Source organism: Carcharhinus amblyrhynchos, chromosome 14, assembly GCF_965287045.1.
Source record: "Carcharhinus amblyrhynchos chromosome 14, sCarAmb.v2.hapA, whole genome shotgun sequence".
Lineage (NCBI taxonomy): Eukaryota > Metazoa > Chordata > Chondrichthyes > Carcharhiniformes > Carcharhinidae > Carcharhinus > Carcharhinus amblyrhynchos.
The window spans coordinates 31,514,059-31,541,520 of NC_137337.1; the positions used below are offsets into that span (position 1 = coordinate 31,514,059).

General features: G+C 43.0%; 1 protein-coding gene across 14 annotated transcripts in view; it reads left to right on the forward strand.

Annotated features, from left to right (window-relative positions):
* Positions 1-13,722: 13,722 nt before the first annotated feature.
* The window catches only part of mark3a (MAP/microtubule affinity-regulating kinase 3a), a 163,862-nt gene continuing 150,122 nt past the window's right edge, over positions 13,723-27,462 (forward strand). For all 14 annotated transcript variants that reach the window (XM_080202559.1, XM_080202562.1, XM_080202560.1 and 11 more), the window contains exons 1-3: positions 13,723-14,271; positions 17,540-17,734; positions 23,072-23,125. In XM_080202559.1, coding sequence (XP_080058685.1) covers positions 14,221-14,271; positions 17,540-17,734; positions 23,072-23,125 — 300 coding nt within the window. In that variant the 5' untranslated portion in view covers positions 13,723-14,220. The remainder of the gene's footprint in view (positions 14,272-17,539; positions 17,735-23,071; positions 23,126-27,462) is intronic.

Genomic DNA, 27,462 nt, shown 5'->3' on the forward strand with positions numbered 1-27,462 from the left:
TCTGCTCATCAACACTTTTAAGAGTCCTTCCATTAGCCCTATATTCTGTACTCCTGGTACTCTTACCAAAGTGAATCACCTCACACTTTTCCGTATTAAACTCCATTTTCCACCTCTCGGCCCAGCTCTGCAGCTTATCTATGTCCCTCTGCAAACTGCAATATCCATCCTCACAGACTACAACTCCTCCAACTTTGGTGTCGTCAGCAAATTTACTAATCCATCCTTCTACACCCTCATCTAGGTTATTTATAAAAATGACAAACAGCAGTGGCCCCAAAACAGATCCCTGAGGTACACCACTTGTAACTGAACTCCAGGTTGAATATTTCCCACCAACCACCACCCTCTGTCTTCTATCAGCTAGCCAATTCCTGATCCAAACAGCTAAATCACCCTCAATCCCATGCATCCGCATTTTCTGCAGTAGGCTACCATGGGGAACCTTATCAAACGCATTGCTAAAATCCATATACACCATGTCAACTGCCTTACCCTTATCCACCTCTTTGGTCACCTTTTCAAAAAACTTGATAAGGTTTGTGAGGCACGACTTACCCTTCACAAAACCGTGTTGACTATCCCTAATCAATTTATTTCCCTCTAGATGATTATAAATCCTATCCCTTATAATTGTATTAGACAAACCAAGGTTTACCTGCAATTTAATAGTTTAAAGCTTAATGTTTTCAAGACAGTAAGGAAACAAATGAAGTAGAAACTATTTCTGCCAGTTGCAGCATCTAGAATGAAGGGCATTGTCTAAAAATTACAGCCAGATCTTTCAGGATTAAAATTAGAAAACATTTCTACACACAAAGGATGAAAGAAGTTTAGAATTCTTTTTGACAAATGACATTGATACAAGATCAATATGTGAGAAAGGATGTTATGTCTTTAAAAATATTTTTGGGAAATATTATGTAATTCTCTGAAGAGGTCTGCATGTGTAAATGATATAATTAAGTTGGGGAAAGATTATTAGAGACAGATTGTCTGGGAGGTTTAATACATGAAAAGATATAGATGTTAGATTTGTGCATATGTAATGAGGTACCATAGTGGGTTTTAGATACAATAGGTTGGATTTAACATTCACATTTTTAGATAAATTGAGAGTTCATTTGAATATCAAAGGGCAGTTAGAGGTGAATGTTAAGCTTCTCAGTTGCAGTCCAATAATAAAAGTCCAGTTTCTTCACAAACTCACTTTATAAGAACATAAGAAATAGGAGCAGGAGTAGGCCATTTAGCCCTTCGAGCCTGCCCCGCCATTCAATAAGATCATGGCTGATCTGTCGTGGCTCAGTTCCACTTTCCCGCCCTCTCCCCATAACCCTTAATCCCCTCGCTTATCAAAAACCCATCAACCCGCGTCTTAAAAATATTTAGCGAGGCAACCTCCACCACTTCAATGGGCAGGGAATTCCAGAGATTCACCACCCTTTGAGTGAAGAAGTTCCTCCTTAACTCCGTTCTAAACTGCCCCCCCTTTATCTTGAGGCTGTGTCCCCTAGTCCGACTGTCCTTTCTGAGCGGGAAGAGTCTCTCCACCTCTATCCCATCCATCCCATTCATCATCTTATATGTCTCAATGAGACCTCCCCTCATTTTTCTAAACTCTAACGAGAACAAGCCTAGTTTATTCAGCCTCTCCTCATGGATCAACCCCCTCAACTCCAGTATCAGCCTAGTAAACCTCCTCTGCACTCCCTCCAAGGCCAAAATATCCTTGCGCAAGTGCGGCGACCAAAATTGCACACAGTACTCCAGCTGCGGCCTCACCAGTGCCCTATACAGCTGCAGCAAGACCGCCCTACTTTTATATTCAATCCCCCTCGCTATGAAGGCCAGCATCCCATTCGCCTTCCTGACCACCTGCTGCACCTGCAGGCTGGGATTTTGCAACTCGTGCACAAGGACCCCGAGGTCCCTCTGCACCGTCGCCTGCTGCAGTTTTTCGCCACGTAAGTAATAGTCCTTCCTACCATTATTCCTACCAAAGTTGACCACCTTGCACTTGCCAACATTAAATTCCATTTGCCAGTTGCTGGCCCATTCGCCCAGCCTATCTAGATCCTTCTGCAGACTCTCCACACCCTCCGCGCAATTTGCCGTTCCACCAATCTTGGTGTCATCAGCAAATTTCGACACCATACGCTCGGTTCCCTCCTCCAGATCATCTATATAAATGGTAAATAGCTGAGACCCCAGCACCGACCCCTGGGGCACCCCACTAGTCACCAACCGTCAATCCGAATAGCACCCATTGACCCCAACTCTCTGCCTCCTATTTGACAGCCAATCCTCTGTCCACGCTAACACCCTACCCCCAACTCCATGCCCCCTTACCTTCTGCAATAACCTCTTGTGAGGTACCTTATCAAACGCCTTCTGAAAATCAAGAAAGACCACATCCACCGGCTCTCCTCTATCCACCGCCCTAGACACATCCTCATAGAACTCCAATAAATTTGTCAGACACGACTTCCCCTTAACAAAACCGTGCTGCGTCTGCTCTATCAAGCAATTTCCCTCAAGATGCCTCGCTATTTCCTCCTTGATGACGGATTCTAACATTTTACCTACAACAGACGTTAAACTAACCGGCCTATAATTCCCTGCCTTTTGCCTGCCACCTTTCTTAAACTACAGCGTAACATTAGCCGTTTTCCAATCTTCCGGCACTTCTCCGGAATCCAGCGACGTTTGGAAAATAACCACCAAGGCATCCACTATCACCTCCGCCATTTCTTTCAGAACCCTCGGATGCATTCCATCCGGTCCTGGGGACTTGTCCACAATCAGTCCCTCCAGTCTGTCGAGCACCGCCTCTCTAGTAACAATAATATCATTGAGACCCTCCAGTCCTACCCCCTTTCCATCACTAACACCCGGCAAATTATTCACGTCTTCCTCCGTGAAGACCGAAACAAAATAGTTATTCAAGGCCTCAGCCGTTTCCCCATCCCCTACCACTAAGTCCTCCCTCTCATCCTCTAAGGGTCCAACGTTCACCCTAGCCAGCCTCTTCCTTTTTATATATTTATAAAAACTCTTGCTATCCTTTTTTATATTAAGCGCTAGCCCAGCTTCATAGTTTATCCTACCCTTCTTTATCAACTTCTTTGTCAATCTTTGTTGACATTTAAACCTCTCCCAATCCTCTTCTCACCCACTACTCTTAACGCCTCCGCTTTTAATTTAACACTTTCCTTCACCTCCTTCGTTATCCACGGCTTATTACCTCTCCTCCTGCGGTCCTTTTTAAACCATCGGAATAAATTTCTGCTGAGCACCAAGAAAGATCTCCTTAAAGATCCTCCACTGCTCCTCAGCAGACCTACCTTCCAACGCGCTCCCCCAGTCAACATTCGCCAATTCTTCTCTCATCCTACCGTACTCCCCTCTGTTCAAACAAAGGACGCGTGTCTGGGAACCCACTTTCTCCTCCTCCATCTGCACCAGAAACTCCACCATACAATGATCACTCTCCCCAAGAGGATCCTTCACCACAAGGTCCCTAATTCTACCCGCCTCATTACATAACACCAGATCCAAGATAGCTCACTCCCTCATCAGCTCCAACACACACTGTTCAAGGAAACTATCCTGGCAGCATTCCAAGAACTCCTCCTCGAGCCCACCACGTCCAACATGGGTCGACCAATCAATATGTAGATTGAAATCCCCCATAATTATCGCCGTCCCATTCCTGCACGCCGCACTTATTTGCGCGTTAACAGCCTGCCCCACCTCCAGATCATTATTTGGGGGCCTATAGACGACACCCACCAGCGTCTTCCTCCCTCTGCTGTTCCTAATCTCCACCCACAACGATTCCACTTTCTGCTCTTTGGTTCCTATATCATCCCTTGCTACCACCCTGATGCTATCCTTAATCAGCAGAGCTACCCCCCCCAGGCCCCTTTCCTCCCACCTATCCTTCCTAAACACTTGATACCCCTGGACATTCAGCTCCCGGTCCCTGTCACCTTGCAGCCACGTCTCTGTAATGGCCACCAGATCATATCCATTTGTGCCGATCTGCGCCACCAACTCATCCACTTTATTCCAAATGCTTCGTGCATTTAGATAAAGTGCCTTCATCCCAGCCTTCACCTGGACCCTATTTGCCAGAACGCCACCAACCATACTCACGCCCCCTACTCCCTCTATTATTGGGACATCCTCGGCCTCTTCCCTTACCTGTACCCTCTCCTTAACTTTAGGCCCCGTAATGTCACCTACCCTGGCACCCTCCCCCCCGCTAATTAGTTTAAAGCCCTACCTACAGTCCTATTTACATGATTCGCCAGGACTCTGGTCCCAGCACGGTTCAGACCAACCCCATGTCACCCGAACAGGTCCCATCTACCCCAATACTGATGCCAATGCCCCATAAATTCAAACCCATTCCTCCCACACCAATCCCTGAGCCACCCATTCACTTCCTTAATCTTATCAACCTTACGTCCATCTGCACTCGGTTCAGGCAGTAGTCCAGAGATAACCACCGTGTCGGTTCTACTTTTTAATTCCATTCCCAGCTTTTCATACTCCCTCCCTAGATCCTCAGTTTGCATTTTGCCTACGTCGTTGGCACCCACATGTACTACAACAACCGGATTCTCACCCTCCCACTCCAGGTTCCTCTGCAGCCCAGATGTGACATCCTGGACCCGAGCACCAGGCAGACAACACACCCTTCTGTGCACTTTGTCATTGTGACAAAGGACAGTGTCAATACCCTTAACCCCACTGTCCCCAATTACGACTACGTTCCTTATCACCTTCTCTTTGCCTATATCCTGCGTCTGCATCACTGTACTGTGTGCAGTTTGCTCACCAACCTCACCTCCCTCGTTCTCGTCCAGACTGGAAGCAAGAACCTCAAACCTGTTATGCAGATTGAGAGGCTGAAGCATCCGGTCCCCACCCTCCTTCCTCCTCTCAGCAGCCCCCTCTAGTTCCTGACCCTTAGAGTTAGCCAGTCTGGGGGGGGTGTCTTGCACCCCATTGACAATGGCACCCTCTCTCCCCCTGATGAGCCTCAGTGTCTGTAGCTCAGAGGCCAGCTCATCTACCTTGAGCTGGAGCTCCTCCAGCAACCTGCACTTACTGCAGACATGGTCACTGGGAAGGACCCTGGGGTCCACCAGCTCCCACATCATACAGAAACAGCACATCACATGCCCCTCCATTATTGACTGTAGTAGTATTGAAAATTTCCACACGAACTTACCTGGCCCTTTTTCTCCCTCGCCCCTTGATCCTAAGCCCTAATAGCTCACTCTACTTCCCTCTCACTCCACTGCCTGCTGTCTACACCAGGCCTCCTTTTAAACCTGGCGCTGTTTTAAAGCCTGCTCACCCACAAATCCCTGAAATCCACTCCCTTAGAATCTTAAAGCGGTAAATACAAAAAGCCTGCAAAAATGCTTTTAAATGATTTAAACAGTTCTACAAGGTAAGTTCTTACTACGAAAGTGCTTTAAACTTATTTAAACAGGTTTTTAACAGGTAATTTCTTATCTGACTCTCTGCTCCCTCACTCATCTGCTCCAGCAAACAATGGATTCTCTTTTATTCTCTTTTACAACTCCACATACATACACCTGTATCCCCTTTATAGATATAGGTGTGTACTATTAAACAATTAACATACAAATTAGGTCTAAAGTAGAATTGCAGTTAACCCATTCCTAACAGTGACAAGGAACATTTTGCATCTTAGAGGAGTTCCATGGTAAACAGAGGAGGTTACATTACACTTTGTTGACTCAAAAGTGGAGACAAAATACAAACATGTAAGATTTTATATTTGGAAGGATTTGAGTTCCAAAGAGGTGTGAGAACAATGGAATCCAGGTTAAGGGTGGGAAGATGGGGGACAGTGGAAACGTAGTTTAGATTTACCATGGAGAGCTTAGAGGTTGACTGTGTGGAGAAGATCCCCCAAAAACAGCTCTGGGCTGAGAGAAGGTGAAGTTTGAATCAGCCCTGCAGTCAAACCAGTGAAGTCCTGCACTGTACAAAGCAGTCTTGTTTCTGAAGGATTCCTGGATTTCCACAGCTGTGTCCCAGATAGATTGAGACGTCATGGTTTGCTCAGCAATTAACATTTGCTGTGGTCATAACAAATTATTAATTTGGAATCTGAGATTGATCGAATTTTGTTAACCACGACATTAAGGAGTATAGAGTTACAGCATTGATCAGCCATGATCCCCTTGAATAGCATAACAGGCTTTAAGTGTTAAATGATCTACTCCTGTTCCTAAATTCCTAAAATTGTGGCAGCATCTTCAAAACCAGAATAGTCGTGTAGAGTCATAGAAGTTTATAGTACGGAAACAGGCCCTTCGGCCCAACTTGTCTATGCTGCCCAGTTTTTCCCAGTAAGCTAATCCCAATTGCCTGCATTTGGGCCATATCCCTCTATACCTATTTTACATAGAACATAGAACATTACAGCGCAGAACAGGCCCTTCGGCCCACGATGTTGCGCCGACCAGTTAAAAAACAATGACCCACTAACCTAAACCAATCCCTTTTCGTCCATAAACCTATCCACGGATCTCTTAAACGCCCCCAAACTAGGCGCATTTACAACCGCAGCAGGCATTCCAATCCCTCACCACCCTCTGGGAAAAGAACCTACCCCTGACATCCGTCCTATAACTACCCCCCCTTAATTTAAAGCCATGCCCCCTCGTGCTAGCTTTCTCCATCTGAGGAAAAAGGCTATCACTGTCCACCCTATCTAAACCTCTAATCATCTTATATGTTTCAATAAGATCCCCTCTTAGCCGCCTTCTTTCCAGTGAAAACAACCCCAAATCCCTCAGTCTCTCCTCATAGGACCTCCTATTTTACTCATGTCACTGTCTAAATACTTTTGTAAAGGCAAAATTGAACCCACCTCTGGCAGCTCATTCCAGACACTCACCACCCTCTGAGTGGAAAAAATTGCCCCTCTGGACCCTTTTGTATTTTTCTTCTCACATCTTCAACCTATGTCCTTTAGTTTTAGACTCCCCTACCTTTGGGAAAAGATCTTGACTATCTACCTTATCTATGCCCCTCATCATTTTATAGACCTCTATAAGATCACCCCAAGCCTCCTATCCTCCAGGGAAAAAAGTCCCACTCTATCCAGCCTCTCCTTATAACTTAAACCACCAAGTCACAGTGGCATCCTGGTAAATCTTTCCTGCTCTCTTTCTTGTTTAATAATATCCTTTCTGTAATAGGGTGACCAGAACTGTACACAGCATTCCAATTATGGTCTTACTATTAACTTTGACAACTCCTGTATGCAATGTTCTGAACAATGAAACCAAGTATGCTGAATGCTTTCCTGTCCACTGTGACTCCACTTTCAAGAAGCTATGAACCTGTACACCTAGATCACTTGTTCTACAACTCTCCCAAATGCCCTACCCTGATTTGATCTACCAAAATGCATCACCATGCATTTATCTAAATTAAACTCCACCTGCCATTCATCGGTAGGAATGAATGGCAGCTCATTCCAGACACTCACCACCCTCTGAGTGGAAAAAGTTGCCCCTCTGGACCCTTGGTGAGTGTCTGGAATGAGCTGCCATTCATTCCTACTGGCCCAATTGATTAAGATCCCATTGCAATCCTAGATAACCTTTTTCACCATCCACTATGTCACCAATCTTACTGTCATCTGCAAACTTACTAACCATGACTCCTAAATTCTCATTCAAATCATTAATATAAATAACAGTGGACCCAGTACTGATCCCTGAGGCACACCGCTGGTCAGAGGCTTCCACTTGAAAAACAACCCTCTCCAATCACTTTCCGTCTTCCATCCTCAAGCCAATTTTGTATCCAATTAGCTACCTCACCCTGGATCCCGTGAGATTTAACCTCATGCAACAACCTTCCATGTGGTACCTTGTCAAAGACCTTGCTGAAGTCCAAGTAGACAACGTCAACTGCATGCCCCTCATCTACCTTCTTGTTTACCCCCTTAAAAAACTCTTATCAAATCTGTGAGACATGATCTTGGGTGCCATGAGATTCTAATGCAGTAGCATAACCTTTCCAGAGAAAGAGGTAGTGATCAGATATCTTAGGTTAAATTATGTTCAAATATATAGTTACGATAGTTGCTTGAGGCTTATTTTGAATTCAAGCAGTAGATTTTCAATTTGCCACCCAGACATCAAACTAATGTTGCAGGCATAATTTTCCCATTGAGGTGAGACTTATGTTGTTTCTTTAACAGAGGCATTTCTGTACTGCCAGTTTTATGCCCAAGGAATTGAAAATCTAACCCATTTCCCCTCACAGTGCAACTTTTGTCAGCACATGGCCAGGCCACTAGATGGGGCAATTCCTATTGGACAATAATAGTTCCACTCAAATTGTACTCCGCATAGAAAACAAGATCAGATTTTTGCTGCACTGTTCACAGCCTAAACACAAGATAGATACGATGAAGGTGTCACTTTAGCTAATCTGTTCAGATTTTTAAAAACTTATATTCCTCTATTATATCAAATTATCTCCTGAATGAAGAAATTGTTTGCCCCAATTGTCATAGCCAAAGTAACATTCCAAAGGGTCAATCTTAACCAAGCACTAAGTGAAAACTGGGCAGGCATTTAAAATTGCCGGGTGATTTACCTGGTGATATTCAGTTTCTTTCTTGAAATGTTACTTTTTAAACCGTTTTCCTGAGCAAATGGTCCTATTTTAAAATATGCAGAATGGTTTCTGGTACAATTATTGGGAACCTGACTACTCTTGTATCTAGTACCCTGTGAGGGGAAGCCATTGTAGCCATCCTGCCAGGTGAAATTAGTGGGAAATTTACTCAGTGTCATTGGAAGCCCGAACAAGAATGTTTTAAAATTGTTTTTATAAACTTTCCTTGTGGAGTCAGGAGAGGCAAGATTTCCCACAAGCTGAAACCCTGCCTCAGGCTCCCTTGGTCCCTGGCGCAAGCCTCCTGCTGCCTAGACAACATTTCCTATTAGCTTAAGGTAGGCAACCAACTGAGGACATGCTGACAAGGCCCGTGAGTTAAGGTCACCCGTGCTTCTCTCTGTCAGGTTCAGAACAGTTTACCACCCCTGTTGAGCACAACCTACCTGATTCCCATTCTGAATTAAAATTGGAGCTTGCGTTAATACTTTCTGACACTTTGAAATCTTCCGAGCTGAGTGTGAAATATCATGATGGCCAGTGATCCTGATGGCAATAGGGCTGAAATAATATTTTACCCAGTATTCAGTGGTTATGATCACTAAACTTTATGAAGAACAATTCATTATTGCTCTCTCCTTCTTATGTATCAGTAATAGGGAATGGAGTCATTTACCACTTTTGCAACTAATCAGCATTCACCAGTCCCATCATGGGCTACGTGGAGGGTAAACTGCCATTAGTCACTTGAAAGCTGCAAGAACAGCCCTTTTCCATCTAGAGTGCAGAATGAGGCTATTCGACCCATCGAGCCTGCACCGACAACAATCCCACCCAGGCCTTATCCCCGTAACCCCACATATTTACCATGCAAATCCCCTTTTAGTATGGCCAATCCACCTAACCTGCAAAACTTTGGACTGTGGGAAGAAACCTGAGCACCCCAAGGAAACCAATGTGGACACAGGGAGAACGTGCAAACTCCAAACAGTGACCCAAGCCAGGAATCAAACCTTACCTTGGTCCCTGGCATTGTGAGGCAGCAGTGCTAATCACTGAGCCACCGTGCCGCTCACATAGATTATCTTTATTTCCTATACCAGCCATCGTTATGATTGTTCAAAAGAAACAATGGAGGGGATTTATGAGGCATTGCTGGTCATTGTAAAACTGTGGACACAGCACACTATACCAGTAAGTTCAAAACAGGCTAATGTAATGTCGATTTTCAAAAAAGGGCTGCACTTGCTGTCACCGAGGTACTCTTCGGATAAAGTAACGTAATCAATTAGCAAGAGTAAATGTTGAGGTTGAATGTCTTCAAACAGTAATGAAGTTTCAGAATGGAAGTACCTGCCTCAATCTCCTTGATATATTTTCAGCAATGGATAATCACTAGACAGTGCAATGCCCAAGGATGTACCGTGTCTAGTCTTCCAAATTTAAGAAAGTTTTATATTAAAGGTCATTGGTTAAGTTTAAAGAATTCAGGATAAATCTTAGAAATATATTTGTAAAAATTGACCACATTGTAGTGAACTGTGGGCACTAACGAGTTATACAGTATGATGGGAAAACTGAGAGGGCCGCTGGAATTAGCATTTTTGTCTCTCACCTTTTTAATTTAAATCAATGATTTGGATTCAGGAACCCATTATAAATTGGTCAAATTTTCATCATACCACACTAGGAAAGGCGAATCGAGAACTAGGGGAGGCAGTGGCATAGTGGTACTATCACTTGACAACTAATCCAGAAGACCCAGAGTAATGCTCTGGGAACCCAGGTTCAAATTTGAATTCAATAAAAAAAAATCTGGAATTAAAAGTCAAATGATGACTATGAAACAATTCTCAATAGTTGTAAAAAACCCACCTGGTTCACTAATGTCCTTTAGGGAAGGAAATCTGTCATCCTTACCTGGTCTAGCCTATATGTGATCCCAAACCCATGGAAGCTGCCCTCAGGAATGAGCCTAAATGGTGGCCTAACCAGTGATGCCCACATCAGATGAACAAATAAAAAAAAACTGGACATATTATGAATGAGCAGACAATGTTGAATTAAATTTATTGCAGGCAAGTGTATAAAACATGAAAATGGCCACTGTAAGAATCCATGAACGGTGTTGAAGTAACTAGGGATGAAGTTAAACAAGACCTTTTAATTTGATTTGTTATCGTCACATGTATTAGTATACTGAAAAGTATTGTTTCTTGCACGATATAGACAAAACTACCATACATAGAGAAGGAGAGAGTGCAGAATGTCCTGTTACAGTCATAGCTAGGGTGTGGAGAAAGATCAACTTAATACAAGGTAGGTCCCTTCAAAAGTCCGATGGCAGTGGGGAAAAAAGCTGTTGTTGAGTCAGTTGGTACGTGTCCTAATACTTCTATATCTTTCTCCCTGATGGAAGAAAGTGGATTAGAGTACGTCTGGGATGCGTGGGGTCCTTGATAATGCTGGCTGCTTTTCCGAGGAAGTATAGACAGAGTCGATGGATGGGAAGCTGGTTAGCTTGATGGGCTGGGCTTCGTTCCTGACGCTTTGTAGTTTTTTACGATCTTGGGCAGAGCAGGAACTATACCAAGATGTGGTACAGCCAAAAAGAATGCTTTCTATGATGCATCTGTAAAAGTTGGTGAGAGTCGTAGCAGACATGCCAAAGTTCCTTACCCTCCTGAGAAAGTAGAGGTGTTGATGTATTTTCTTAACTTTGGAATGGAGGCCTTGCAATCTTAGTAATTTAGTGTCCAATGTGTCTTTATAAAGCTTGTTTTGTGGAAAGGCTACACTTATTCATAACTAGTTGTCCTGTGAAGTCTGTTATGGTCTTCTTTGATGTGGAGATGCTGGCATTGTACTGGGGTAAGCACAGTAAGAAGTCTCTCAACACTAGGTCAAAGTCCAACAGGTTTATTTGGTAACACAAGCCACAAGCTTTCGGAGCGCTGCCCCTTTATCATGTGGGTGGATGTGTGGTGAAGGGACAGCACTCCGAAAGCTTGTGGCTAGTGCTACCAAATAAACCTGTTGGACTTTAACCTGGTGTCGTGAGACTTCTTACTGGTCTTCTTTGAACAGGAGTCATTGTGATAATGATGTTCACTCAATGGTGTTACATAGGGGATGGCAGGATGTTTCCCTGATCAGTCTACACATGAAATACTTTTCTGGCCATCTGCCAAATTCTGGATGCATGCTTTTGTCACCTCTAGATCTATGCCATTGTTCCATTGGCAGAAACTTCAGTTCATCCAAAGCCTTGCTACCCTTTTCCTACCCTACACCAAATCCCACTCAAGCAGTACCCCTGCTTTTATTATCTACATCATCTCCCAGACCCTCAATGCTTCGAACTTGAAACTGTTCTGCTCATGTTAAATTTCTTCATGGCCTCAACCCTCTCCATCTCTCTAAACTTCTCTTCTGGTCTTTGATTGCACTCCGTACACTCACCATTGGGTTCTGTGATCTTCCCTAGACTCCTCCGCCTCTTGATGCTTTAAGCACCCTCCCCCACCCACCCACCCAAACCTAGCTCTTTGACCAAGGTTGTGTTAACCCCTCCTAATATCTCCTTCATTGTCTTGGTTTTCACTTTAGGCTGATTCAACCTCTGTAGATGCACTTGTGTCAAAGGTATTAAATGAGTGCGATTTGTTGGAGGTAATACAAGGAAGAACAATGCGTTAGAGTACTGAGGCATGCAGACCAATTAGAGAAATATGGATTTATCAACATTAAAAGGAACCAACTGAGAGGTGACCTAGATATTACAATGTTAGATTAAACGAATACTGGGTGCAATAGGCTAATCTGATCCGATCCAGTGAGTCTCACCAATTTAGCTTAAAAATAGTCTGTCGATGAGCCATTTTACTGAGAATCCAGCTGAGCTCAGTTGATTCAAATGGATTTACACTCAGTGTCAACTTATTTGTTAAAAAAGAGCAGACACCAGCATAGCTAAAAATAAGATTGGAGGCATAGCGATGACACTGATATTATATTTATATATAATTTCTGTGCCAGGGGTGCGAGAGGAGAAGAGAAAAGGTAGCCAGTTTTAAAAATAGCCGCATGTCCATATAATTGGGCGGGTTTCATCTACAGCTCTGGATAGTCGCAGGAATCAATGAGCTGACCTAATTTAATGACAGGTTGCAAGGGGTGGACTCTTTCCCCAGATGTTGATGGCCCTTTCCCCAGGACTGATGTCTTTTCCCTGGGGACTGGTGGCCTTTCCAAGCGGGCTGATCTTGCGCCTCTGTGCCACAGTACTCAGCACTGCTGCCTCACAGCGCCAGGGATCGGGTTCAATTCCAGCCTTGGGTCACTGTCTGTGTGGAGTCTGCCTGGGTTTCCTCGGGTGGTGCTCCGGTTTCCTCCCACAGTCCGAAAGGCGTGCTGGTTTGGGGGGGGGGGAACTAGCCGTGCTAAAATCTCCCTCAGTGTACCCGAACAGGCGCTAGAAAGTGGCGACTGGGGGATTTTTCACACTAACTTCACTGCAGTGTTAACGCAAGCCTACTTGTGACACTCATATGTAAACTTGGCAGGCTGTGTTGAGGGAGATGCTGTTGGTCCGGGGCCAGGTTCTGCCACTCGGTTAGAGCTGCCTGTCAGTGTGTGAGGTTTCCCTGACGCAGTGCGGCCCAATCCCGGACCTCGACCTCCGCCTCCTCCTCCTCCTCCCCCCAGCCCTCCCCCCCTCCCCGGCTCTCACCTACCTGCCTCCCTCCCTCCGGCCGGCCGCCCGCCCCCCTTTTCCGCTCCCGGCAGCCGGCGGGCGGCTGACGCGCTTCCTGCCGCTGCCCTGGGCTTTGGCGGCGAGCAGTCGGAGCGGGTCGGCCATTTTTACCGGGAGCCCTCCCCTCCCCCCTCCTTTCTTATCCCTCCCCCCTTTCTCTTCATTCCCCCCCCCCCTTCCTCTCTCTCCCTTCCTTCAGGCTCCGGCTCCCTTCCCCCCTCCCCACCCAGGCGACCATCTCCCTTCCCTCTTCCCCCCCCTCCCGCTCCCCACCCCCCGGCGTTCTCCATGTTAGAGGGCGAGGAGCGGCGTCTCAAACGTCCCGTCATTGGTGTCCGGAGCCGGGAAGCTGTGTACCGGTCCCGGTCCCTCCTGAGGCCGGGCCTTGTTATTGAGGCTCTGGGAAGTGAGTGTCCGGCTCAGCAGCGGCGGTGGTCTGGGCGGTAGGAGCTCGGCACTCGGGGACAATTGCACTTGAATATCTCCTCAATCCACCACTACCAACCCCCCCACCTCTTTTTTTTTGCACGTTACCGAGATGTTGGGGGAGAGATATGGATCTAAAGGATATTGGGCTTGACTAGGCGTTGTGGACGCTGCTGCTGGATGTCACTCGGTGCAAGATCAGCACAGACCGCCGGGGCCGACTGCAGCTGAAGCCCGTTGCTTGTGAACATTTCGCCACTCATGTGCTGTGGAATCGAGCCTCCTGCGGTTATTCGGGCAACGGTTAGAAACTAGGAGGAGGTTAAAAAAAGAGAAAAGAAAACAAAATGTCTACTCGAACGCCATTACCGACAGTGAATGAACGCGAAACCGAGCATGTAAGTAGCCTTTATTAGAGTGAAAAGGGAGCCCAGGCAAAAAGAAAGGTGGGGGGAGCATGATGGAGTACCCCTGGCAACTTGAGACTTCAAATGCCCAACTTGGCCTTGGCCATCGAATCAAATTGTCCTGCCGGCTAACTGCAGTGGTTGGGTTCTTATGAAAAGCTTTTTTTTGTAGAAGATTTGGGGGTGCCCAGTCTTAACTACTTCACATCTAGATTTGTGTGCGTCTTTTGCTTTCCCCACCCCACACTGTGTCAACATTGCGTAGGAGAGCTGACAGGTGTCAGGGCGCATCGCGGATGCGTTAGATTCGACTGTCAAGTGAGCAGCTAGTTCACTTTTATGGAATTGGCTGTTAAAAAGAAGAATTGAAAGGCAAACAGTTTATTTAAAGCTCATTGTTATATCTCATCAAGGTTTCAGAGTGTACTAGATGAATTAAAACATATTTGTTAGAAAGTGGTATCATAGTTAAGAGCTAAATTTTTAAAGCCCCCACAATTTTGCTACTGGCCTTCACCTTTTAAAATAGGAGAGCATGCCTCTTATACGTATTGAGATCAGAAGTGAATACTTGGAGTTGTATACTTTGATCATTTTCAATTCTATGAGGAATACACAATCTCTAATTAAGTTACTCCAAGGTTGACTTCAACAAGAAGTTCTATTGTTAATTCAAAAGCTACTTTTATGTACTGAGGATTATAAAGGGCACTAAGTGTGTTGGTTCTGATGCTAGTATAAACTAGTTTGCAATTATTATAACCATATGTATTGTCATCATAAGTTGAGTAAAGCATAATGGGTGTTTGTAATTGTCCGTTTCAACTGCAAAAACATTAAAGAGTGCAATTGCAGGTTTTGTCCTTGCAAATTTATTTTGTCTGGAGAACATTGAGATATATAATACAGAGGTGAAGAATTTCCATGTATGTATTCGCATTGTCAAGACCCAAAGTGCTTTGCAGCCAATTAATTAATTCTGAAGTATAGCCACTTTGTTTTGTGGCAGGCAATTTGCACACAGCAAATAGTATAAATAGTAATGTGACCGTATAGTGAATTGTTGTGAAATGAATGTTTTGCAGGACATTGGGAGCTCCCTTTGGAAAAAGTGGGCTTGAACCCACAACCTTTGAACGAGAGGGAAGACTGAGCCACTTTAATCATTGGTAGTAGTAGAATAAATTTTAGATGACTTACTGGTGTTGCAAGTGGTTTAGTTTATTTAAGGTGATGAATTAATCTTAGTTTCTATTCTGTAAAGGCAGAGAAAAAGGAATTTTGCAAAAACATAATCTTGTCATATTGAAGTCTGTTTTGAAAAGAGTTTGTAGGAATAGTACACAATTTTAGCAATGTTTTCTTACGTTGAATATGTGTATGATATATGTGATGTGTGTGCCTATATAGTGCTTCAACTTCTGAAGAGTAGTTACTTGTAATGTGGGGAATGTGCCAGCTGATTTGTCACAACAAGGTCCTACTAACAGCATTGAGGTAAATGACCTAACCTGTTTCAGTAATATTGATTGATAAATGCTGGCCAGGACTTTGGAAGAGCACTCTAGTTTTGTAAATTTTTACAGGTACAAATTTTCTTTCTCTTAACTAATTTTATCTAAATAAATCTAATAGTAATATTAAGTTGTATCAATTCATCCAGTTAAGTGACATTTTTCAGCCTTCTGAGATGATAGAGGAGACATTGATGTTGTGATAATGTCACTAAACAAGTAATCCAGAGGTCCAATAATAGTATACATTAAAATCAATTGATTGATAGAACTGGAATTGAAAGCTGGTCTCAGTAGACTATGAAACTATCATTGTCAGAAAAACTGACCCGGTTCTCTAAGCCCTTTAGAGAAGGAAATCTGATATTCGTGCCTTGTATGGCCTAAATGTGAATCCAGACCCGCAGCAATGTGGTTGATTCTTAACTGCTCTCTGAAATGACCTACCCAGCCACTCAGTTCAATTTGGGATGGGCATCAAGTGCTGGCTTTGCCAGTGAAGCTCATATCCTAAGAAAGAATACATTTTAAAAACTGCACATAATGTAAAGATGCCAAAATAACACCTAATCTTTTTCTCTATGTGGAAACTTTCATGCTTTTTATCTCCTTGCCATTCCTGCCAATCACCATTTCCACAAATTATAACTGCTGCAAAACACACTGCCTCTCCTTGCCCAATGCCCATATCCCTATCACTGCCATTCTTGTCAAGTTTCTTATAATCAAGCAAGTTGATTATAAAGATCCTCATAATCTCCTTTTAAAATGCTCCATCATGTTTGACCCATGTTTCCTCTACTGGTGAACTAATCCAGTGTAGTCCTCCACATTCTATGTTGACAGCTTCTAGAACCACAGGAACACAAGAGCTCTGTCCTCCACCTGTGACTTACTACAGTTTTTAAATGTTTTAAGATTCTTCTGGTACTTGCCCCATTTCATTGTCAGCCATCTTAGAAATTTATTTGGAGATACCTCATCACACTAAGATTGCTATAAAAATGTTAAGTTTTTGTAACATCGTTAGGTAATTGATTGTACTGCCATCTTTCGGTATTGCATCTTAGTATTTGCACATTAAACTTCAAAGCTTTGTAATGGGGAGGTGATGTGCCAGTGGTAATATCACTAGACTATTAATCCAGAAACCCAGCTAATGTTCTAGGGACGTGGGTTTGAATCCCACCAAGGCAGGTGGTGGAATTTGAATTCAGTAAAAAAAAAATCTGGAATTAAGAATCTACTGATGACCACAAAACCATTGCCAATTGTCAAGAAAAACCCATCGCTTCACTAATATCCTAATCTGCCATCCTTATCTAGCCTGACCTACATGGGACTCCAGAGCCATAGCAATGTGGTTGACTCAAAGTTGTACCCACTAGAGATGGGCAATAGAATGCTGGCCGGCCAGTGATGCTCATGTCCCATGAATGAATGAAAGAAAAATGTATGTTCATGCTTCAAAAGGCCTCTTTTAATTCTAGCAAAGATATTTTATGTTTATTATAAAACTGGCACACTGCAAAATTTTTCAAATTTCTCATATGAAGAGCAGATCAGAAGTTTGAATGAAGAGATCATTTCATATTGGGTTTAGTTTGGATCAAAAGGTATTGCTTTTAAAGTGCATGTTAACAATGCAGTAAGCACTCATTTTAATGCCATAAACTTTAGAACCTGGGTTTCTTTTGATTTAAAAGTCCTGAAGCTTTTAAACTAATACCCTTGTTCCTTCACAGCACACTTCTCATATGGATGGCCGCTCGGAAGTTTCTTCTCGGTCAACCCGCTCGGGGGGAGCTCGATGCCGAAATTCAATTACATCATGTGTTGATGAGCAACCACACATAGGAAACTATAGGCTTCTAAAAACCATCGGCAAAGGGAATTTCGCCAAGGTGAAGCTGGCTAGACATATTCTCACTGGAAGAGAGGTAAGTAATCTGCAGTGATCTAGTTTATTGAGTTTGATTTTTAGTATGTTCCACCTCCACGGGTTGAATTGTTCCTTTATTATTTTTTATTTTTAAATTTTGACACAATATTTCCTGACTTGATAGCAAATGCTCTGTGCCTCTGCTGGTCTTAGATCAACCTTTAGGAAATATGTATAAGCTGCCTTGAGTGGCCTTTTCTGTTTTCTCATCTTGCCTATGAGGAAGTGCATACCTTTCACTTGGCACCTCCCATTATGATGGAGTTGGAAAATTGACCTTGTGGAGTTGTGTATCCAGCCAAATACTGAAATATTTTCATTTACACTTTTAAATAATTTTTTAAAAATTTAGATGTGCTATCTTCAAAAGGTGTTGGTAGAGCACTCCCTAAACCTCTGTTATAAAACAGTTTAGTGAAAAAAAGGTCTAAGTTGAGCTTTTTTGGATCTTGACCTGCGGTACTGGCCACATATTCTGGACATGACCAAGAGTTCTAATTTTTACATTAATTACACCATCTGTCATTATTTTCAACTCTCCTTAGTCTCAACTGAAACCCCCCAAACCCCCCATCAATGCCTTTGCCACCTCAAGTTCAGCTTCTCCAAAATGTTAATTGCTAGCCTCCAAATTTCAAAAACTCCAGTTTATCCATAACACCACTCTGTTCTATCTTGCACTGAGCACATATCGCCCTCACCTTTGTTCGCCTTCACTGTTCTTGCTCTCTCCTTACATTAACATGGAAATTGCCATGCCTGTTTGCAAAGTTCAGAGTATAGTAGCATAGTGGTTATGTCACTGACTGTCAATGATTCAGAGATCTGGGCCGGAATTCTTCCAAAAAAATTCTAAGTGTCAAATTCGCGTGAGAACTGGAGTAAATCATGTTGGTTTTTTTCAGCGGGAGTTTCAAAGTGAATCTGTCTCATTCTGTGCACTGCAGAAAGGACTAGCACGATTCACTCCAGAATTGTAGGCGGGGCCTATCCTGCCCAGCAGGCCAGCAGTTTAGTGCTGAGCACTCCCCCATGGCCTGATCACTGGCTCCCTGACCAATGTAAAAAAATTAGCGCAGCTGGATGGAAGAATCACCTCCCTGATTTCAAATCCTGCATTGGCACCTGGGGAATTTAAATTCAGTTATGTGAAATATATATATAGCTAGTAGTATTCATAATGGTAATCACGAAACCTCAGAATTGTCATTGAAATCCATCTAGTTCATTACAATCCTTTAGTAAAGGCATTCTTACCCAGAATGGCCTTTATGTAACTCGAGACACATAACAATGTGATTAAACCTCAATTCCTTTAAAATGGCCCTACAAGCCACTCAATTGTATTCAGAAAGGCAGTTGACCATCACTGTTTCAAGGTTAATTGAGAATAGACAATAAATGCTGACCTTTTGAATATCCCTAAATATTCCGTGAGTGAATCCAAAAAGAAAAATTCCTTTCCAGTTTTACCATACCTAACCTCTGGAAAATCTTTCAGTTTTAGCTCACACCCTTCACACCTGACATACTGTTTATTCCCACTCGGGACTATCATCAGTTGAAGATCCTTCAACTATCTTGAGAAAGTGAGAGGACATGGAATCCAAGGGGCTGTTGCCTTGTGGATCTGGAACTGGCTTGCCTGTAGAAGGCAGAGTGTGGTTGTGGATGGGTCTTTTTCTGTATGGACGTCGGTCACCAGTGGAGTGCCTCAAGGATCTGTTCTGGGACCCTTACTGTTTATAATTTTCATAAATGACCTGGATGAGGAAGTGGAGGGATGGGTTGGTAAGTTTGCCAACGACACGAAGGTTGGTGGTGTTGTGGATAGTCTGGAGGGATGTCAGAAGTTGCAGTGAGACATAGATAGGAAGCAAGACTGGGTGGAGAAGTGGCAGATGGACTTCAACCCGGATAAATGTGTAGTGGTCCATTTTGGCAGGTCCAGTGGGATGAAGGAGTATAATATCAATGGTAAGACTCTTAGCAGCGAAGAGGATCAGAAGGACCTTGGAGTCTGGGTCCATAGGTCTCTTAAATCGGCCCTGCAGGTGGAGGATGTGGTCAAGAAGGCTTATGATGTACTAGCCTTCATTAATCGAGAGATTGAGTTTAGGAGTCGTGAGACAATGCTGCAGCTTTATAAGACCCCAGTCAGCCCCCACTTGGAGTACTGTGTGCAGTTCTGGTCGCCTCATTACAAGAAAGATGTAGAAGCTATTGAAAGGGTGCAGAGGAGATTTACAAGAATGTTGCCTGGATTGGGTGGCAAGCCTTATGAGGATAGGTTGAGGGAGCTCAGTCTTTTCTCCCTGGAGAGACAAAGGATGAGAGGTGATGTGATAGAGGTTTATAAGATGTTGAGAGGTATAGATGGGGTGGATTCTCAGAGACTATTTCCCAGTGCTGAAATGGTTGCTACGAGAGGACACAGGTTTAAGGTGCTGGAGAGTAGGTACAGAGGAGATATTGGGGGTAAGTTTTTCACTCGGGGTGGTGGGTGAGTGGAATCGGTTGCCGTCGGTGGTGGTGGAGGTGAACTCGTTGGGGTCTTTTAAGAGACTTCTGGATGAGTACGTGGGATTTAATGGGATTGAGGGTTATAGATAGGCCTAGTAGGTAGGGATATGATCAGCGCAACTTGTGGGCTGAAGGGCCTGTTTGTGCTGTAGTGTTCTATGTTCCAACTCAGCCTGTGATCTAGAAATATTATGGATAAATATGTCAAGCCTCGCTATCTACTTTTGCCTGTCCTTTCACATTATTTTTCTTTTTCAATGTTATCAACTTCTCTTTTAAACATTATAATGCAGCTTCAATCGTTCCTTTTGGTGGGATGTACCATTTCCTAAAAACACTTTGATATTGCATTACAATGGTGATTGCACTACAAAAGTACTTCTGTGTCAAATTGTTTTGGGATGTCCTTGAAAGGCGTTAAATAAATAAATGTTGTTCTTGTGTACTTTGTGATAAGGGGTAATTAATTTTAAATTCTTTGTTAGTTATTTGCTGCAGGCTATTGTTAAATCCCTCCAGCCTGGAAAAATATTCATTACCATGGTTGATTTATTGGAACTTTTTATCAACTTTCAGTCACAGGTCCCACTCGTGTGCTTTGAAGTAATTATCTAAATTTGGGATTCCTCTTTTTCTTTGGCTTGCAGTTATTCCCCTGAGCAGTTGAGCCGTACAGATCAGGAAGGTCCCAGGCTCAAACTCTGGTCCCTGCTGAGTTGTTTGTTTTCATTTGGGTTAGTAACTGGCCTCAGCACCCTCTGGTTTGGGAAGGGAGAATGGACCAGGGTTTCTCCTGCAGAAAATCTTTATAGACATAATCGAAGGATAAGCTCATGATATATAGTAAAGATAGGATATGTCTCTGTGATTCAGTACCTAAGCAAAGCTGAGTGTTGAGGCCTAATATGTTGAAAGTGGCCACTGAGTAATGTACAAGTATTTGATAATATTTGTCTATTTTATCAAATTTTAGGAGATGGGGAAAAGAATTAATTGAGATGACTGTGCTGATGCAGAACCATAGAATACCAGCTATGCAGAAGGAGGCCATTCAGCCCATTGAGTCTGCACTGACTCTCTGAGTCTGTCCTATTCTTGTAATCCTGCATATTTACCATTGCAAATTCATATAATCTGCACGTCGTTGGGCTGTGGAGGAAACCGGAGTACCCGGAGGAAACCCATGCAAATGGGAGGGGAACGTGCAAATCCACATAGTCACCCAAGGCCAGAATTGAACCCAGGCTCCTGGGCACAATGTGGCAGCAGTGCTAGCCACTGAGCCACCCTATTAGGTTTCATTAAACTTACTACTTCAAGTTACTGCCGCTAGTACCAGCTTCCCTAATCCTGACTAAGGATGAAAATTGTGCACCATGGTATAGGAAAGTTAAGACTTGGTTGGGTACAATACAGATTCAGTTGGTTGCTGCATGTTATGAGGAAGTAATGTTGCAAAGGCACTTGGTAATTTTTTCATTAGTACAACACATTTATTGCATGATAAAGTTTTAAAGTTATAATAGTATCAAAAGTGGTGGACTGTCTCCAGTAGGTGACGAGTGTGAGGCCATTGATGTGAGATTTATAAAAGAGGGCAGGAGAGCTCCTTAATGCAAAACTGTGGACTTCACTTTCTGGATCAGTGGTTGAAGCATTCAAAATTAGTTTAGATGTGCAGATGAAAAAAAATGGGAACTATCTACTCACATGAAGGGTAAAAATCACCAAGAACGGTTTGGCCCAATATTCTGATGGTGTGTTGTAACATCTATATATTTCTGTTTTTCTGTTTTGTTATGCAATTACAGAACATTGTTCATGATGTGGTAACCAAAACTGTGTGTGATATTATCAGAGTTTAACCGTTACATTACAAAATCTTGGTATGACTTCAGTAAATGCTGGCTGGCCAGCCAGTGACAGCTATGTCCCACGAATGAATAATAAATAAATAAATTGGTATTCTTATGCTCTAGTGATTAGATCCTAGCATTTTTCATTTCTTAAGTTTTTTTTGCTATTTTTACTAGGATACAATGCTTCAAATGCAGCTGCTCTTAATTTTATTAGCCACATTTTTAAGAAATGAAGAACAACTCCATCCCTCTTCCTAATTAGCTGCAACTATCTTTTTCAATTTTGTACCCATGACAGAATCTCTTTCACTTCTTAAATTACCACCACCCTTAGCAGCGACACACCTATACATCTTTTTAGCACTGTATAGTTACAAAATGTGTTTTGAAATGTTCATGTTGTATTTTGGTTAAAATGTAATTTTTTTATTAAACACTTTTCTAGCAGCAAAACCTGTCTATGTATGCAGTGTATCTCAGGATAGAAATTGAGACCATATACATTTATTACAGCTAGATAGTCAATATCTTTTCCCAAAGGCGGGGAGCCTAAAACTAGAGGGCATAGGTTTAAGGTGAGATGGGAGCTGTACAATAGGGTCCAGAGGGGCAATTTTTTCACACAGATGGTGGTGAGTATCTGGAACAAGCTGCCAGAAGCAGGTACAATTTTGTCTTTTAAAAAGTATTTAGACAGTTACATGGGTAAGATGTGCATAAGAGGGATATGGGCCAAATGCAGGCAGTTGGGACTAAGGGGCTTTAAAAGATGCAGCATGGACAAATTGGGCCAAAGGGTCTGTTTCCATGCTGTAAACCTCTGACTCTACTGGCTTCCTGTTGTACTCTACTGATTTCCAATTAACAGAAACCAAAGTTGCATAACTCAAACATTACATAGATTTTAAAAAAGTCACGTTTTTATTCATAATTCCTAAATGTTGTCTTTCTAGGTTGCAATAAAAATTATCGATAAAACACAGCTGAACCCCACCAGTTTGCAAAAGGTAAGAGTTGTAGTTGTTTTGGAAGCGCCTGTTTTCTCTAAATTCCTTTTGAAGTCTATTTGTACTTTATTTTTATCTGACTTGTGCATGCTGTGAATATAGCTAGACTTCAAAGAAAGTAGCTACGCAAGCTTGCTGAATTAAGTATTGGCAAACTTATTTTGTGATGCATTCTTTTTAAAAGAAAAAACATAAAGAATCAGGAATATAATGCATCATAGCAGCCTAATTGCAACATACAAGGTTTAAAAACATGAGTGTGTTTTTGGAGAAAGTATATTTTAAAGGTTGAACACTAAAACATTTTGATTCATTATTATGTTGTCTGATGCAGGTGATGAAAGATTGTTAATGCTCTAAAAATTAGTTCATGGGTGTGAGCATTGCTGGGAAGACAAATATTTGTTGACCATGCCTAATTGCCCTTTCAAAGATGGTGTTAAATCATTTCAGTTCATTTGGTATAGGTACACCCACTGTGCTGTTAGGATGATAGTTCCAGGCTTTTGACCCAGTGACAGTGATGGAGCAGTGATATAGATCTAAGCCAGAATGATGTGCGTGGCTTGCTGGACAACTTCAAACCACAGATGGTCGTGTCTCATGTGTCTTCTGCTCTTGGCCTTCTGGGTGGTAGAGATCATTGGTTTGAAAGGTGCTGTTGAAATGGAATTGGTAAGTTGCATCTTCAAGCTGGTACACCATGTTGCCACAGTGCTTTGGTGAGGAAGTGAATGTTTAAAGTTGTGGGTGGGGTACCAATCAAGGAAACTGCTTTGTCTTGGATGGTGTCAAGTTTCCCAAGTATTATTGGAGCTGCAATCAACTAGGCAAGTGGAGACTATTCTATCCCACTCCTGACTTGTGTCTTGTAGACAGTTAACAGGTTTTGTGGAGTCAGATGGTGCATTGCTGGCCGCAGAATTCCCAGCTGCTGAGTTGCTGTTGTGTTGCTGAGTTGCTACTGCCCATTCCCAACAGCATGTTAATGGTGGAGAATTAATTGGTAATGCCACTGAACATCAAAAGATAATGATTAGATTCTGTTGTTGGAGATAGTCATGACTGTTGTTTTCCACTAGCCCAAGCCTGAATGCTGTCCAAATCTTGCTGCATGCACACACAGACTGCTATAGAAGCCAAGGAATTGCAAATTGGATTGAACAGAGCAATCATAAGAGCAAATATCCCACCTGACCCTATAATGGATGAAGGCCATTGATGAAGTGGCTGAAGATCGTTGGGCCAAGGACATCAGCCTGAGGATTGAGAATAAAATGATTGATCTTCAGCAAACATAACCATTTTCCCTTGCGCTATGTAATACTCCAACCTGTCAAGATATTTCCTCCTGATTTCCATTGAGTTCAATTTTGCTGAAGTGCCTTGATGCTATATTCAATCAGATGCTGCCTTCATGCCAAGGGGAGCCACTTGTGTCTCATTTTTGGAATTCATCTCTTGGTCAGTTTGGACCATGAGTGTAATGAGGTTGGTGTTGTGACCCTAGTGGAACCCAAATTGAGCATGGTGAGCAATTTATTGCTGAGTAAGTGCTGCTTGATCGCATTATGAAAAATGCCTACCATTAATTTACTGATGAATGAAAGAAGACTGTTAGGTTGGTAATTTGACCAGCTTTTTGGATAAGACGTGCCTGGGCAATTTTCCACATGGTCGGGTAGATGCCAGTGTTGTACATGTACTGGACCAGCTTGGCTAAGGGTGCAGCTGTTCTTCAGTATTACAGCTGGAATGTTATCAGGTCCATGATCTTCTCTGTACCCAGTGTGTTCAGCTGTTTCTTAATGTCATTTGAAGCAAATGGCTGAAGACTGGCATTAATGTTGATGCCCTCAGAGGCCGGGAGTTCATCCGTTCATCACTTCTGGTTGTAGATAGTCACTTCTGGCTAAAAGCAGAAGCAGATGCTTCAGCGTTGTCTTTTTCACTGGCATGCTGGGTGCTCCCGTTATCAAGAATGGGGATTTTGTGGAGGCTCCTGTAGTTAGTTATGTAATTGTCTACCAGCATTTGCAACCAGATGAGAAAGGACTGTATAGCTTTGACCTGGGATTGCTAATCTTTTGTTCACTACGTGCATGCCGAACAGGGGAAACAGTATATAGTCGTGTGTTGTAGCTTCCCCAGGTTGGCATTTCATTTTTAGATACCCCTGTGCTGCTTCTAGCATGTTTTCCTGTATGCCTCATTTATTCTATATTGAGATAAGCTGGACCCTGAAGTTTTATATTGTGGTTGAACACAATTTATCTACTGCTAATTGCCAGCGGTGCCTCATGAATGCCCAGTTTTGAGTTGCTGGGCCTTTTCTGAATCAATCCCATTTAGCACTGTGGTAGTACTACAGACAAAGCATCATCAGAGATTGTCTGCACCACTAGTAAGAAACAAGAAGTCAGCAAAAATCATCCTGCACCACAAGGAGAAAAAACTTCATCCGTGGCACTTGAGGCAGACTGCTTTTGCGGAGTTGGCTTGTTCAGCTATCAAAAGAAGTGCACCGATGATCTCACCTGACTTCAAAGTTCTGAGGTTGCCGTCGTCTCGCAGATGGAAGGATGCCAACTGATGTTTCACAATACAATGGGGAGATATTTTCATTGTGAAGACGGAACATTGTCCCCCGAAGGAATCTGCAGTGGTCACTCCTACGAATACAGTGTAGACAGATGCCTCAACAGGATGATTTTTAGGTGGTGAAGTCAGGTAAGTTTTTTTTTCTGTTTCTTTGATTCTCTCATCATCTGTCTCATGTCCAATCTGGCACATCTGTTCTTCAGGACTCAGCTAGTTTAGTCAGTGGTGGTGCTACTGAGTCATTCTAGGTATTAAAATCCCCCACAAAGAGTACATTCTGTGCCCTTGCTACCCTCAGCACTACTTCCAAATGATGTTCAACATATACTGATTCACCAACTAAGGGAAGATGATGGGTGGTAATCAGAAGAGGTTTACATGCCCACATTTGCACTGTTAGCTTGGGATTTCTTGGAGTCCACTGTCAATGCTGAGGACTCCCAGTGCCACTCCTGTGCTGCCATGTCTCGTGGGTGACTCCTGACAGTGGCACAGGACATACCCAATAAAAGTGATAGAGAGCCTGAGACATTGATTTCACAGTATGATTTGGTGAAAGTGACATCATCATGTTGTTGCTTTCCCAATTTTGATGCCATTCAAATACAAAGTTCAATACGAAGCATGAGGTGATGCATTTTGGTAGGAAGAACTTTGAGTAGCAACAAAAAATAAAGGATATAACTCTAAAGTGTGTGCAGGAGCACAAAGACCTGGGTGTATAGGTGCATAATTCATTAAAGGTGGAGAGAGCAGATAATAAAGCGTAGCGTATTCTGTGTTTCATTATACCACTGTGGGGTGGCACGATGGCACAGTGGTTAGCACTGCTGCCTCACGGCGGCAGAGATCCAGGTTCAATTCCCAGCTTGAGTCACTGACTGTGTGGAGTTTGCACATTCTCCCCGCGTTTGCGTGGGTTTCCTCCGGGTGCTTCGGTTTCCTCCCACAATCCAAAGATGTGCGGATTAGGTGGATTGACCATGCTAAATTGTCCCTTAGTGTCAGGGAGACTAGCTAGGATAAATGCATGGGGGTATGGGCCTGGGTGGGATTGTGGTCGGTGCAGACACAATGAGCCAAATGGCGGCCTCCTGCACTGTAGGATTCTATGATGCAAGTCCTCAGATGTTAGGGAAGATAAGTTTGCAGAGTCAGTTGGACAGAATATATTTATAGGTCCTTTTAAGGTGTTTTCGTTCGTGCTGTGGTCCAACCTGTTTTGGTATACAATTTTTCTGTACTGGTTTGATAGCATTAAGTGGCTCATTTAAATCAAGTCAGAGGGCAGTTAAAAGTCAACCACATTGCAGTGGATCAGGAGTCATAGAGCAGGTCAGGTAAGGATGGCAGATTTCCTTCCCTAAAGGACTTAATAAACCAGATACAACAACCTGGTCATCATTACTGAGATTAAGTTTTTGATCCAAATGTATGAATTAAATTTAAATCTCACCAGTTGCCTTGGTGGCATTTAGTCCCATGTCTACGGAGCATTAGTCTGAGTTTCTGGATCACTAATTGAGTAAATTGACCACTGTGCTACTGCTCCCTCAACCAAGACAAAATTCCTGAAGTTAAGTAGCAAACAGTGTTCCTACTAGGATAAATCCATTAATTCTATATGTTCAGTAGGGCATTTGCAAAAAAAAAGTAATGGAACATCGTCAAATGAATTTTTTTACTGTGGTTAATAAAGTTTGTCAATTGTGCAATAATTTGATTTTGTTTTGTGT